The following is a 13971-nucleotide window of genomic DNA, read 5'->3' as shown; positions in this document are numbered from 1 at the left end:
TTCCCAAATGGGATTGTCTCCTTGTGAAAGTGCATAAGAGCCAAGCCGTAACTAGTACAACTGTCGTTAATTGGAATTCGGGCTCCCCAAAGCGCTGTTTGTACATTCTCTCAATTCCCGTTAAAGGTGAGGTAGAGTTACCTGCTCTAGACCTAGGCTAGAGGGGTGCCTGGGTGACTGGGTGAGTTAAGGCTGACAACTCTTGATTTCAGTTTAGGTCGTGAACTCTGGGTGGTGAGATTGAGTCCCCTCCCCCCTCGGACTCCGCGCTCAGCGGGAAGTCTGCTTGTCCCCTTCTTCCTCTCCGCTTTGCTCCTCCTTGCTCAGGTGTTCGCCAGCACACTCTCTCTAAAATAAATAAATCTTAAAACAAAAACAAAACCCATACAGCTGGTAATGGAGGTCTGAGACACAAATCCGTATGCCTGATCTCAAAAACCTAGCGTTAACCTAGCGTTAACACAAGCTCCCTACTCTGGTTTTGCTGCTCAAGAGGTAGAGAAATGTTATTTAAGTATATTTAACTTAGGACCTGGCAAACTTCAAGAAAAATCTCAACCTTTTCCCCCATCGCATAACCATTGCTTTTTTCCCTACTTAACAGGCTTTCAGATTAATTTCTAGGTAAAACTGACTTTTAAGTTTTACCTAGTAGGAGAGAACGATTTGAAGCAATGGATCTTAAAGACCTTTTTCCTTCTCTGTGGTTTATGTCATTTTAAAGAATATTGCAAGTCATCAAAATAGCAAGATAATAGTTGACTTTTTAAGTTATAATTCATTAGATTTGCTAATGAGTGTTTAGCTTAACCAAGTTTTTTTATTTTTATTTTTATTTATTCATGAGAGACACAGCGAGAGAGAGAGAGAGAGAGAGAGAGAGAGAGAGAGAGAGAGAGAGACAGGAAGAGTGAGGGAGAAGCAGGCTCCTTGGAAGGAGCCGGATGCGGGACCCGGGGATCACGCCCCGGGCCGAAGGCAGGCGCTCGACCGCTGAGCCACCCAGGCCTCCCTAGCTTAACCAAGTTAAACCAAATATACTCTGTACTTTTATATAGGAAACAATAGATGATCTCGTGACATTGCATGATGGTGCCTTCTAATTTTTAAAGAATGATTGAAACATGCTTATTTTCATTTCTAATTTAGAATCCTTGCCCAATTTCCTGAAAATTCATAATTTATTGTTATAATTTCTGGCTAACTAGGGTCCTGTATTCAGTTAACTAAAACCCCTCATCTGCCAATACTTGAAAATATAGTTCCCACAGGGCCAGAATCAGTTCAGTACTGAAGCTTCTCTTAGGTAAACCTGTATGGTTCCTTCAGCTGTTGCATAAACAAGATGACTATTTTGGTTATTCTACGAATATGTCCTGGTTTGTTAACATCTCAAAGCATGAGACCCAGAACTGAACAAGAAATTCCAATTTGTTCATCCCATAAGTTCATGGAACTATAAGTAGGCAGAATAAAGCCCTCCAAAAGAGGGCTTTCCTGTTTAAATCCCAGGAATTTTTTTAATGTTACCTTCTATGACAAAAGGGACTTTATAGATGTGATTAAATTAAGACTTTTGAGAAGGGAAAGTTATCCTGAATTATCTGGTGGGCCCAACTGTAAGTAATCAAAAGGCTGCTTTTAAGTGGAAGAAGGAAGCAGAGTCAGGGAGAGATTTAAAGATGCCCTGCTTCTGAAGATGGAGAAAGAGGCCTCAAGCCAAGAAATGCAGGGAGCTTCTAGAAGGTAAGGTAAATGTTCTCCCCTAGAGCCTCTAGAAGAAATGCAGCCCTGCTAACATCATGATTTTAGCCCAGTGTAATTCAGATTTCCAACTTCCAGAATGTTACCTGTTTGTGTCCTCTTCCATCTTGAAAGCCAATAGTAGGGCATCTTCAATCTTTCACCGCCACCTCTGCTTCCATCATCATATCTCCTATCTCTCCCGTGTCCCTCTTTCATTTATGAATGCCCCCATGATTACATTTAGCCTACCTGGACAATCAGGAATCTCATCACTGCAAGATCCTTTAATGACATCTGGAAATCCCCCTTATCATGTAAAGTAACATATTCATAGGCTTCAGAGATTGGAACATGGGCATCCTCTGCCCACCACATGCAGTCTGGTTAACACTGGTCAATAATCTTGAAATGCATGGGCCTGAGATCATGTGAGAACCCTATGCGCCAAGGTAAAGATTTTGGATTTAATTCTGTCATGAAATGCTTAATAAGCAAGACAATGAGATCATGATTTATATTTTACAAAAATCACTTTCTGTGCTGAATGCCAAATTGACTATAGTGGAAGCAGAAGCAAGCTGGAAGGCACTCAAAGTACAATGGTTTGGATTAGGGTGGTGTAGTAGAAGAGGTGAAAAGTGACTGGATTCATAATATATATTCCAAGTGTAAAAGAGAGGAGTTAAGGATGATTTCAAGGCTTTTGACGTGAGCTATTTGGTGGATGGTACTATGGTAGACGTAGAATTTGCAGGAGGAGATTTTATCATTTGTTTATTGTACAAAGAGTAAAAATAAATTTGAAGTGCCTGGTAGACATCCATATGGAGGTGATAAGTAGGCAGTAATATATATACCATAGGCCAATCTAGAATTAAGGGGAAAGGTAGGTCAGGAGATGATACATGCTGGAAAATCATTGTTCTGCAAATGATAAAGCCTTAGTGAAAGGTGACCACATTTATTATCCAAACCAGTATATATCTCTTCTTAATTTTGTATTTTTACAATTTAAGTCTTACAGGAAAGTTGCAAGAATAACAGGATTTGCATATACCTCTCACTTAGATTCCCCAAATGTTAATATTTGACTACAATCACTGTATCCTTTTCTCTCTACATATGAACATTTTTTGGTATTTTTTTATTGTTTGAAAGTGAGCTGCAAATGTGATACTCCTATACTCCTAAATACTTCATTATTTTTTATTCCTGCAAAAAAAAAACAAAAAACAAAAAACAAAAAACAAAAAAAAAACCCCACAGCAGTCTCTTATATCAGTGGCACTCAAAGTATGATTCCAGGGCAAGCAGCAAATGTATCAATTGGAAACATGTTAAAAACCTAAACTCTAAGACCCCCACACCAGATTAACTAATTTTGATAATTTTGCTGTGGTTATGTGAGGAAATTAACACAACTTTCAAAACTATCTAATTTATAGGCATTATTTAGAATTTTGCCAATTGTCCCAGTAATGTCTTTGATAGCAACAGTAGCAAATGGGCCACTTTTGAGATTCAAAGGATCCACTATCAATAATTTTTATTAGCAAGGGACAAGACAAGACAAACTGGTAAAGTATTATCATGTTGAGTACTCCTGGAGCTACAGTTAATTTTTCTTAACAAGGGCATGTGGAAATTAAATGTTGGCTAGAGAAGATGGCTAAGAATGGAACCTATTATGAAGTCTGGAACTGGAGGCTTACTGTGAGGTTGAAATAGCAACCAGGGGGATAGGAAACACTACAAACGTGGAGACTTCCAGAAAAGAGGAAATGATCAACATTAGCAAATGATGCTAAGAGGTCTAGTATGATAAGAAATGGAAATGTTCAGGGACGCCTGGGTGGCTCAGCAGTTGAGCCTCTGCCTTCTGCCCAGGGTGTGATCCTGGAATCACAGGATCAAGTCCTGCATTGGGCTTCGTGCATGGAGCCTGCTTCTCCCTCTGCCTGGGTCTCTGCCTCTCTCTGTGGGTGTGTCTCTCATGAATAAATAAATAAAATCTTAAATAAAAAAAAAAAAAAAAGGAAAGGAAAGAAATGGAAATGTCCACAGAATTTTTTAAGTGGAGGTCCTCAAAAACATTGGCAAGAGCGAAATGGGTTTAGAAAGGATGAGAAAGTAGACACAGAATAAAGAAAAGTTTTAAAAAATCATCAAAGATATGAGGGGGTATGTCAAATTAAGGAAGGTGTTATTTCGTTAAGATGGGGCATGTTGCATTATGCTGATTACTTCTGGGGAGAACTCTTTGTTTTACAGTGGAGGGAGAATTACAAACTACGGATGCCTGAGTCCCGACTCCGGTGTCTGATTTAATTGATCTGGCCAGGTTCAAGAGGATTTTTCAGAAGTCCCCCAAGTGATTTTAACGTGCACCGAAAACAACTGCTCTAGAGAGGAAAAAACAGTGGTGCAAACAGAGCTTACTTCCCGGAGCCAAGCCCTTCTGTAGCCGAGAAGTTAAGTTGTTAGGGTGTCTCAGCACCCATGACCAGCAGCACTTTTTGGATTATCAAATCTTTTCAGTTACAGTACCTAATTTTTCCTACAAGTTCCATAAAGCAAGTGAAGAAGGGCGTATACAATAACTCTACTCCCCAAGACACACTCAAGGAAATTAAAAAAAAAAAAAAAAAAAAAGACCTCAGCGCGGCTGCCTAGAGCCCCAGACCAGGAACCTCCCTTCCGCCGGGTCTCGACCGGCTGCTCCGAGAGGCTCCCGCGCGCTCCCTGCACCCGCGGCGCCCGGGCTAGTGCGCACGCGCAGGACCAGTCCGGGCGCCCGAGCAGCGGTCCCGGCGCAGGCTTGGCCGCGCACTCCCGCCCTCCGCCCGCCGCCCCGGCTCCTCCCTCCTCCCGAGCTTCTCCCCGGGGCGGCCGCGCGGGAGGAGGCCGCGATGGCCGATGAGATCGCCAAGGCTCAGGCCGCCCGGCCTGGAGGCGACACGATCTTCGGGAAGATCATCCGCAAGGAAATCCCAGCCAAAATCATTTTTGAGGATGACCAGGTAGACAGCGGGGTCGGGTCGCCTCGCGGGCAGGCTGACAACGGCAGTCGCCCGAGGACACGGGGGTTCTCGCGGACGCAAGGACGGGAAGGGGTCGGGCGGCGCCGCGAAGGGAAGGGAGTCGGCCGCCCCGCACGGCCTCCGCCGCGGGCCCCCAGCCAGCGGGCAGGGCCCTGCCGCCCCGAGGCCGCCTGCCGGCGCGTGCCGGCGCTCCGGTTACGCGTTATCAGCCCGGGGCGCGGGTCAGGCTGCCGGGCGCGTGCGGGGCCGCGCAGGCTCCTCGGCGTGGGTGCCCGCCTGCTCCGCGGCCGCCTGGGACCCCGCCCGGGTCAGGAATCTCACAATCTCGCCCGCGCTCTGCCCGGCGCGGAGAAATCCGAGCGCGCCCTGAGCCGGGCCCAATCTCCGCGATCTCCCGCGCGCAGCCTGCTGGCCTGGGCTTGCCCGGGCGCCCGCGCGCCCCAGGGCGGGGGTCGCCGGGGCCGCCTCGGCGGGGTGGGGAGGCGACCCGCCCCTCCCTCCCCCAACCCGCTCGGGCCGCCGGCTCCCTGGGTCCGCTTCGGGGATTGGTTTTCCTTCGGTCCCGCCTGGTAGCAAAGGCTCCTTTCCTATTTGACAGGAAGCGGTAGTTTTTGTTGACTTCATCGTCGGTGAAATTCCGTGTCAGGCGGGCCAAGTAGATGTGACATCTTGTGTAAAAGACTTCCTGGGCAGTTGTATTTATGGGTTTGGATCTCAGATAAAGCTGGGCATTGGGCAGGAGGTCGGCCCATCCAGACAAGTAATTTTGTAAACTGTCATATTAACTTTAAGAAATACGGAGCATCGGGGAAGCATTCTCTTCGGACTCCCAGTAGCGGTCCTAGATTCAAAACGTTACCTAAGATTTAATTAGATTCTTCTAGGTGGACTTTAGATAGCTCTATTTAATTATTACCAAGTTCTTTTGTTCTAGAAAAATGCGTATTTCTTTTGTAAGTATTTTCACTTGCTTTTTTTTTTTATTATAAATGATGCCTGAAATAATTGATTTTTTGAGCCACCTGAGACCCAACAGTGCAACTGCATGAAGCAATCTGAATGATACAGCATTTTGTATGGATTACCAAATAGAATTAGTCCTGAGACCTTTGAGCCTGGAAGGTCCTATTATGCAGCTTCCACCTTGAGTAGAGAAGAAGAGATTTAAAAAAATTCATGTGGTTTTATAATTTGTCTAAATGCTACTTCAAAAAAAAAAAAAGAAAGAAAGAAAGAAAGAAAACCAAACAGCTTCATTACTTAAATAGTTGAGTAGGGTGGGAAGAAATAGATGTCAGTCAAAATATCAAATACATAATTACAAAGCCGATCATTGTAGTAAAGAAAAAACAGGAAATTGCACAATCAGGACTCCTAACCTAGGGAAAGTGGGGTCGGAAATCAGATTTCTTTCAGAAATTTTATATATGCCGGGAGCTGAGGAATAAATATCAGGTGAAGACAGAAGTTGGGGTTGAGGGGAGAGAAGACCATTGCAGTAGAGGGAATGGCCTTTGAAAAAAAGCCTGGGAGTGTGGAGAGAGATGAAAGATACTGTGATTTGAGCAGAAGAGTTGCATGAGATCAAACTGAAGAGATAGACAAAGGATTATCATGCCTAATTTCTACTTCACTTTTGGATCTCACTTTAAATGTCCCTACCTCAGAGTGGTTGTCTTTGATTCCCTAGTCAAAATTTGGCTTTTTTCTGTGATAATCATTTATTTCAGTCTTTACTCTTCTTTTGTAATGTGTAGGTAGGATCTTAACTTTTTTATACCTTTATTGGTTTAAGGTCAGCCTTTCCATTTTTTTTTTTTTTTTTTTTCAGCCTTTCCATTAAACTAAGTTCCATGAAACTGACCATGGATCACATGTATTGTGTACACTTCTGATTTCCTAGCAGTGCTTCTCATGGGGCTAGTGTGAAAGAATAAATGTAGCCTATAAGATAATATACTAAAACTGGTTTTTCTCCCCTTTTTCTCTAGTGTCTTGCTTTCCATGACATTTCCCCTCAAGCACCAACTCATTTTCTGGTGATACCCAAGAAGCATATATCCCAGATCTCTGTAGCAGAAGATGATGATGAAAGTGTAAGTAAATTTACTAACACAATTGATTTCCTTGCCTTTTTTTTTTTTTTTTTTTTTTTTTTAATTTGGGAGACTGGGCAGCCTGGGTGGCTCAGCGGTTTAACGCCGCCTTTGGTCCAGGGTGTGATCCTGGAGACCGGAATCAAGTCCCACATCTGGCTCCCTGCATGGAGCCTGCTTCTCCCTCTGCCTGTGTCTCTGCCTCTTTCTCTCTCTCTGTGTCTCTCATGAGTAAATAAATAAAATCTTTAAAATAAATCTATAAATAAATTTGGGAGACTAAATTGTGACCTGAAAGTGATGTCACATTTTCATTTTCTTAAGGGTATTATATATATTTTTTAAATTTTATTTATTTATTCATTATAGTCAGAGAGAGAGAGAGAGAGAGGCAGAGACACAGGCAGAGGGAGAAGCAGGCGCCATGCAGGGAGCCCGACGTGGGATTCGATCCCAGGTCTCCAGGATCACGCCTTGGGCCAAAGGCAGGCGCTAAACCGCTGCGCCACCCAGGGATCCCTCTTAAGGATATTATTGAGGGGGGGAAAACACAATCATTTGGAAGTCAGTGCAATGTAGAAAAAGTTTGATTTCTTAAAATTGATATAGTTGACACAAAATTATGTTTTAGGTGTGCAACATAATGGTTTGATACATGTATATTACAAAATGATCACCACAGTCAACATCCATCACCACAAATTCTTTTTTTTTTTTTTAATTTTATTTATTTATTCATGAGAGACACAGAGAGAGCGAGGCAGAGATACAGGCAGAGGGAGAAGCAGGTTCCATGCAAGGAGCCTGATGTGGGACTCCATCCTGGGTCTCCAGGATCACGCCCTGGGCTGAAGGCAGCACTAAAGCGCAGAGCCACCTGGGCTGCCCCATCACCACAAATTCTTAAACACAATGGTTCCTAACAAGAAATAGTTGGTGAGACCCATTTTTCCTTTTTTTTAAAAGATTATTTATTTGAGAGGAAGAGCGGGAGTACATTTGAGCAGGGGTGGGGCAGAGGGAGAGGGAGAAGCAGGCTCCCCACTGAGCAGGGAGCCCCAGGCTGGGCTTGATTCCAGGACCCTTAGATCATGACCTGAGTCGAAGACGCTTAACCAGCTGAGTCACCTGGGCACCCTTCATTTTTCCTCAGTAAAGAAATAGTACGTCATACAGGGGAGGGTTCAGTGATTCTGTTTAGAGCCTCGTCAACTTGTGATGAGCATGTAGTGAGCACAAGAAATATATCTTTGTTGTAAACCAGTATTTGGTGTTTGTTACCACAGCTTAACCAAATCTAGCCTGATTGATATACTCTCCTGTTAAAAGAAAGGAAGATATATTTAACATTTAAACAACCCACTTGGAAAATGATTTAAAAATTGTTTTAATTGAGCAGATTTATATCTAATTTGTTTATTGGAATTAGTAATGAATAAATAGCTAATCTGTGGGTTTTTAATTATAAATTATGTTGTGTTAGTATTAATGCCCAGTAGGGTACGTTTTAATTTGGTAGTCTTTTAATATATGAACTTGGTAGTATGTTATTTAGTGGCAAGAATTTGTAAATTGCCTATTGCTTAAGAAACTTTTTTTTCTTTTCCAGCTTCTTGGACATTTAATGATTGTTGGCAAGAAATGTGCTGCTGATCTGGGCCTGAAGAAAGGTTATCGAATGGTGGTGAATGAAGGTTCAGATGGGGGACAGTCTGTCTATCATGTTCATCTCCATGTTCTTGGAGGCCGGCAGATGAATTGGCCTCCTGGTTAAGCATGTTTTAGGGATAATTTTCCCTTCTCTAGGCAATGATCAATATTTCTAAGTTCCAGTATGTTAAACAGTATACTTACTTTTGCCTGTGTATGGATAGATTGAGGAAGTAATTTTTAAAACCCATACATAATAAAAGACAATGTTGCATGGTTTATAGTTTCTCTGACTCTTGTATTTGATTTTTTTTTAAAAGATTTTATTTATTTATTCATAGACACAGAGAGAGAGGGAGAGAGGGGCAGAGACACAGGCAGAGGGAGAAGTAGGCTCCATGCAGGGAGCCCGATGTGGGACTCGATCCCGGGTCTCCAGGATCACACCCCAGGCTGCAGGCGGCGCCAAACCACTGCGCCACTGGGGCTGCCCTTGTATTTGATTTATTTAAAAAAAAAATTGTTGGAACATATGAAGGTAGAGTTCATAATTTGGGAGGTTTTTGGGTTTTTCTTCCCAAAAAGGACACTACACATGTACATTGTTAGAATGGTGTGACTGGTTTCTGAAGGCAAATTACAAGATTTCACCAATTTGGTTTTAGCTTTGAAATAATCCTTTTAGGGTAAAATATTAGTCCAGGAGAAGATTTTCTAATCTAATTCTCTGTTTTCTGAGGAACAAAGGAGTATCTGATGTGATTGATCCAGAAAGTGACAGATTTGGGGCTAGAAGGAATGGTTTTTGTCTAGCTCATGTTTCTCCTACAGTATGGGGATAATTTAGAAGGGATTAAAATAGATTTGTCACAGAATCTTTGATGACCATGTGAAGCCATACATTGGTATTTCTTTTGCTATCTAAACTGTCTGAATATTTATTATAATCATATTACTTAGAATTAACTTTCCAAATTGAAAACTCACTGTTTTGAATGTACATGTGCACACTAGCAAAAATATTTAAGTTGTACATGAATCTGGCTTATGTGGAGTTGGGGAGGGCACCTCATGGTATGAGTTCTCCTTATATAGACTGACCAGCCTTTTTTAGTTGTACCATGCACCTTAGCCTTTCTGAGATGCTGTAGGGCAAGTAGTTTTGTCTTTTGGCTTTCCTTCACGTAGGCACTTAACATTTTCCGAAACTTACTTGATATTTCCTGTCTGCCTTACTTTCCTCTTTGATAATCTTTGTGCTTATGGATTACTTCCATTATTAATCTCTTTATAGACCATTTTAGTAAGGTTTGACACTAATTGAAAACTTTTTTCCCTACATTTTAAATTATGTTATTGATTTTTAAATATCTGGGGCTATCAGGAATATTGGCATTTCAGTCTTAAAATAATTTTTTCCTAATTGTCATTTTTAAACTTTTTTATGGTGTTTAAAATATTTGCATAATGTGTCAAGTTTTAATTTATTTCATATTTTAAAAAGCCTTCCCATCCCAGGAAGATTTTTAAAAATCATTATTTTTTCCTCAAGACTTTAATGGGTTTATGTACTTCTAGGACTTTTTTTTTTTTTTTAATTAAAGTGAGCTGTAGCCCAAGATGGGACTTGAATTCATGACCCTGAGATCGAGAGTCAGATGCTCTGTTGACTAGGAGCCAACTAGGCACTCTGACTTTTTTTTCAATGAGGGAAGATGTGGGGAGGAGTTTGGGAAGGATTTGTACCATTATAAAGGATGTAATAATGAGAGAACCATTTGTATTATGTTTAAGAGGGTAGAATCTGCTTTTTTTTTTTTTTTTTTATTTATGATAGTCACAGAGAGAGAGAGAGAGAGAGGCAGAGACATAGGCAGAGGGAGAAGCAGGCTCCATGCTCCGGGAGCCCGACGTGGGATTCGATCCCGGGTCTCCAGGATCGCACCCTGGGCCAAAGGCAGGTGCTAAACCCCTGCGCCACCCAGGGATCCCCTAGAATCTGCTTTCTTGAGGCATATTCTCTTTCCCACCGATTTCTTCAAACCAGTGCTAATAAGTCAGGTAGACAACTACGTTGTCTTGCTGGTTGTGCCTCTGACCTTTCTGCCTTAAACAGGCTTGTGGAAGCTGGTCATCACCGACTCATTTCTGTGAGTACAGTAGGTGCAACTTTTATTCCAAGTTAAAGCTCCTTCTTTGCTGCATTCATTTATGGTGTTTTATTATACTGATAACTTTTTGTTTTGCTGTTCATGTTATGTACGAAATAACACATAATTAAACTTTAAAAAGCCCTTTTCTTATAGCATGGATTTTAGTTAAATAGAATAAAAAGTGGTTAAGCCTTCCTCAAATACGTCCTGCAAGTATCCCAAGAGTTGCTTCAAACTTTGCATATCAGTCCTTTAATTAGTTGGAAAGCAAAATATTTGAGAACACAAGCAGGTAACAGTAATTACTTCTTGAATTGTTGTCCATGATATACAGGATCATTTAATAAAGAGATTTTTGCCTATACTGGCATACCCTGGAGATATTGCAGGTTCTGTTCCAGACCACTGCAATAAGATGAATATCACAAAAGCTAAATCAAATGAATTTTTTGGTGTCCCAGTGCATATAAAAATTATGTTTATACTATACTGTAGTCTGTTAAGTGGTAATAGCATCATGAATAAAAAAACAATGTACATCCTTTATTTCTAAAAAATGTTAACCATCATCTGAGCTTCCAGGGAGACAGTCTTTGCTGTCAGAGGGTCTTGCCTTGATGTTGATGGCTGCTACCTGATAAGATTGGGGTTGCTGTAGCAATTTCATAAGACAACAGTGAAATTTGTTGCAGTGATGGACTCTTCATTTCATGAATGATTTCTGTGTGGCATACAGTGCTGTTTGATAGCATCTGGCCCACAGCAGAACTGCTTTCACAACTGGATTCAATCTTCTCAAACCCTGCCACTGTTTGATCAACTAAGTAATATTCTAAGTCCTTTGTTGTCATTTCAACAGTCTTCACAGCATCTTTCCAGGCACAGATCCTATCAAAAGAAAGCACTTTCTTTGCTTACTCTTAAGCAACTTCTTATCCATTAACATTTTATGAGATTGCAGCAAAGCAGTCGCATCTCAGGCTCCACTTCTAACTCTAGTTCTCTGGCTGTTCCCACTATATCTGCAATTAAACTTTTTGTTTTTTAAGATTTTACTTACTCATTTGAGAGAGAGTGAGAGAGCACGCACACGAGTGGGGTTGGGGAGAGGCAGAGGGACAAGTGAACTCTCCCCACTGAGCATGGAGCCTGTTGTGGGACTCTCATCTCAAGACCCGGGATCATGACCTGAGCCAAAGTCAGACACAACCAACTGAGCCACCTGGGCACCCCATCCCTATGCTATTTTAAAGGGGACAATTTCTAATCTTTTTCTAAAATTTCAGATATTCTCATTTGTGCCACCATTTACTTTTTAGTTTTTATTTATATTAGCACCATTTGGAATTACATATGCTTAAGAGTAGGCAAAGAGAGTGCTTATCTTAGCAGGCATGAAAACAACCTTAATTTCATTGTACATCTCCATCAGAGCTCTTGGGTGACCACGTACATTGTCAGTGAGCAATAATATTTTTAAAGTAATATTTTTAAAGGACTTTATTTCCTCCCTAAGCAGCAAATCTCAATAGTGGGCTTAAAATATTCAGTAAATATTATTGTAAACATATTGTAAACAGATGTGCTGTCATCCAGATTTTGTCCCATTTATAAGGCAAAGGTGGAGCAGATTTAGGATAATTCTTTCTTTATTTTTTTATTCATGAGAGACCGAGAGAGAGGCAGAGATAAGGCAGAGGGAGAAGCAGGCTCCATGCAGGGAGCCCAATGTGGGACTCGAACCCAGGACTCCAGGATCACACCCTGGGCTGAAGGCAGGCGCCAAACTGCTGAGCCACCCAGGGATCCCCAGATTTAAGATAATTCTTAAGGGCCCTAGGAGTTTCAAAATGGTAAATGAACATTGGCTTCAATTTTTAAGTTTCCAGCTGCATTAGCCTGTAACAAGAGAGTCAGCTTGTCCTTTGATGCTTTGAAGCCAGGCAGTGACCTCTCCGCTATGAAAGTCTTAGGATCTTTTTCTGATAGAAGGCTCCCCTGTCTATGTTGAAAATCTGTTTAGTATAGTCACCTTCATTAATTATCTTCACTAGATCTTCTGGAAAATTTGCTCCAGCTTTTACATCAGCACTTGTTGCTTCCCCTTGCAATTATGTTATGGAGATGGCTTCTTAAATTTCCTGAACCAACCTCTGCTAGTTTTAAACTTCTGGACCCTCCTTACCTCTCTCAGCCTTAATAGAATTGAAGAGAGTTAGGATCTTGCTCTGGATTAGGCTTTGGTTTATGGGAATGCGGCCGGTTTGATTCTAGACCATTAAAAATTCTCCGTATCAAGGGTTCCTGGGTGGCTCAGACAGTTAAGTATCTGCCTTTGGCTTGGGTCATGATCTCAGGGTCTGGGATTGAGCCCTGTATCAGGCTACCTGCTTGTTGGGGAATCTGCTTCTCCCTCCTGTCTGCCCATTCCAATCCCCCCTACCCCATCCCTGTGCGCGCTCTCTCTCTCCCCCTCCCTCTCCCCCTTTCAAATAAATAAAATCTTAAAAAAAAAAATTCTCCATTATCAGCAGTAGGGCTGTTTGTTTTCTTATCATTCTCATATCCACTAGAGTAGAACTTTTAATTTCCTTCAAGAACTTTTCCTTGGCATTTACAACTTGGCTAACTTGTTCAAGAGGCCTACCTGTCAACCTGTCATGGCTTTTGACATGCCTTCCTCACTAGGCTTAATCATTTCTATCTTCTGATTTAAGCAGAAGATAGAAATGTGACTCTCTGTGACTCTTTTCACTTGAACACTTAGAGGCCATTATAGGGTTAAGTAGCATTTGCTTGAGTATTATATGTGTAATGGACACTTGTAATTATTGGTGTCCAGCATTTGAACGCTCTTCACATTTGAGGGATTCCATACCTCCCCAAAGAGAAGCTGAAATGAAGAGACATCTAGTTTTCTAGCTCCTCTGCCAGCTGGGATGTAGGCCCTTGACTTAGGCTCTGCCAATCAGATACACTCATCTGGGATTTTGAATTTGAAACTAATGATACAAAGAAACAAGGACAGTGGAGACTTCTTTCTGGTGTCAGTGGCAGCAGCATCCAGTTGGCAGGCACAATAGTACCTGTGTTGCCAGTCGTTGGATCCGGTATTAAATACCAGGGATGACAGCAATGCTGGCCGTGGTTCCTGTGTTCAGCAACAGGGGTAGCAGTGCTCTACTAGACTAGCTCTCAGGTGTTATTTTTGAGTGTGGTATTATCTACATAGCTTCTCTTTATTCCTGCCCATTTTCCTAGTTAATCTGTGACTAGCCATTAAAT

The 13971-nt window shown here is 41.8% G+C and overlaps 1 protein-coding gene across 1 annotated transcript; it reads left to right on the top strand.

Annotated features, from left to right (window-relative positions):
- Window positions 1-4554: 4554 nt before the first annotated feature.
- Window positions 4555-8812, top strand: HINT1 (histidine triad nucleotide binding protein 1). The gene is made up of 3 exons (XM_077911542.1): window positions 4555-4766; window positions 6779-6883; window positions 8493-8812. Exons 1-3 carry the CDS (start codon window positions 4656-4658, stop codon window positions 8655-8657), a joined length of 381 nt encoding a protein of 126 aa, XP_077767668.1. The 5' UTR covers window positions 4555-4655; the 3' UTR covers window positions 8658-8812.
- The last annotated feature ends 5159 nt before the right edge of the window (window positions 8813-13971 follow it).

This window comes from Canis aureus, chromosome 10 (assembly GCF_053574225.1).
Source record: "Canis aureus isolate CA01 chromosome 10, VMU_Caureus_v.1.0, whole genome shotgun sequence".
NCBI lineage: Eukaryota > Metazoa > Chordata > Mammalia > Carnivora > Canidae > Canis > Canis aureus.
This window is presented reverse-complemented; position numbering and strand designations above follow the sequence as displayed.

Coding starts and splice junctions, on each gene's coding strand:
- HINT1 (XM_077911542.1), top strand. CDS start 4,656: ATGGCCGATGAGATCGCCAAGGCTCAGGCCGCCCGGCCTGGAGGCGAC. Junction 4,767..6,778: donor TCATTTTTGAGGATGACCAG/GTAGACAGCGGG, acceptor CTTTTTCTCTAG/TGTCTTGCTTTCCATGACAT. Junction 6,884..8,492: donor CAGAAGATGATGATGAAAGT/GTAAGTAAATTT, acceptor TTTCTTTTCCAG/CTTCTTGGACATTTAATGAT.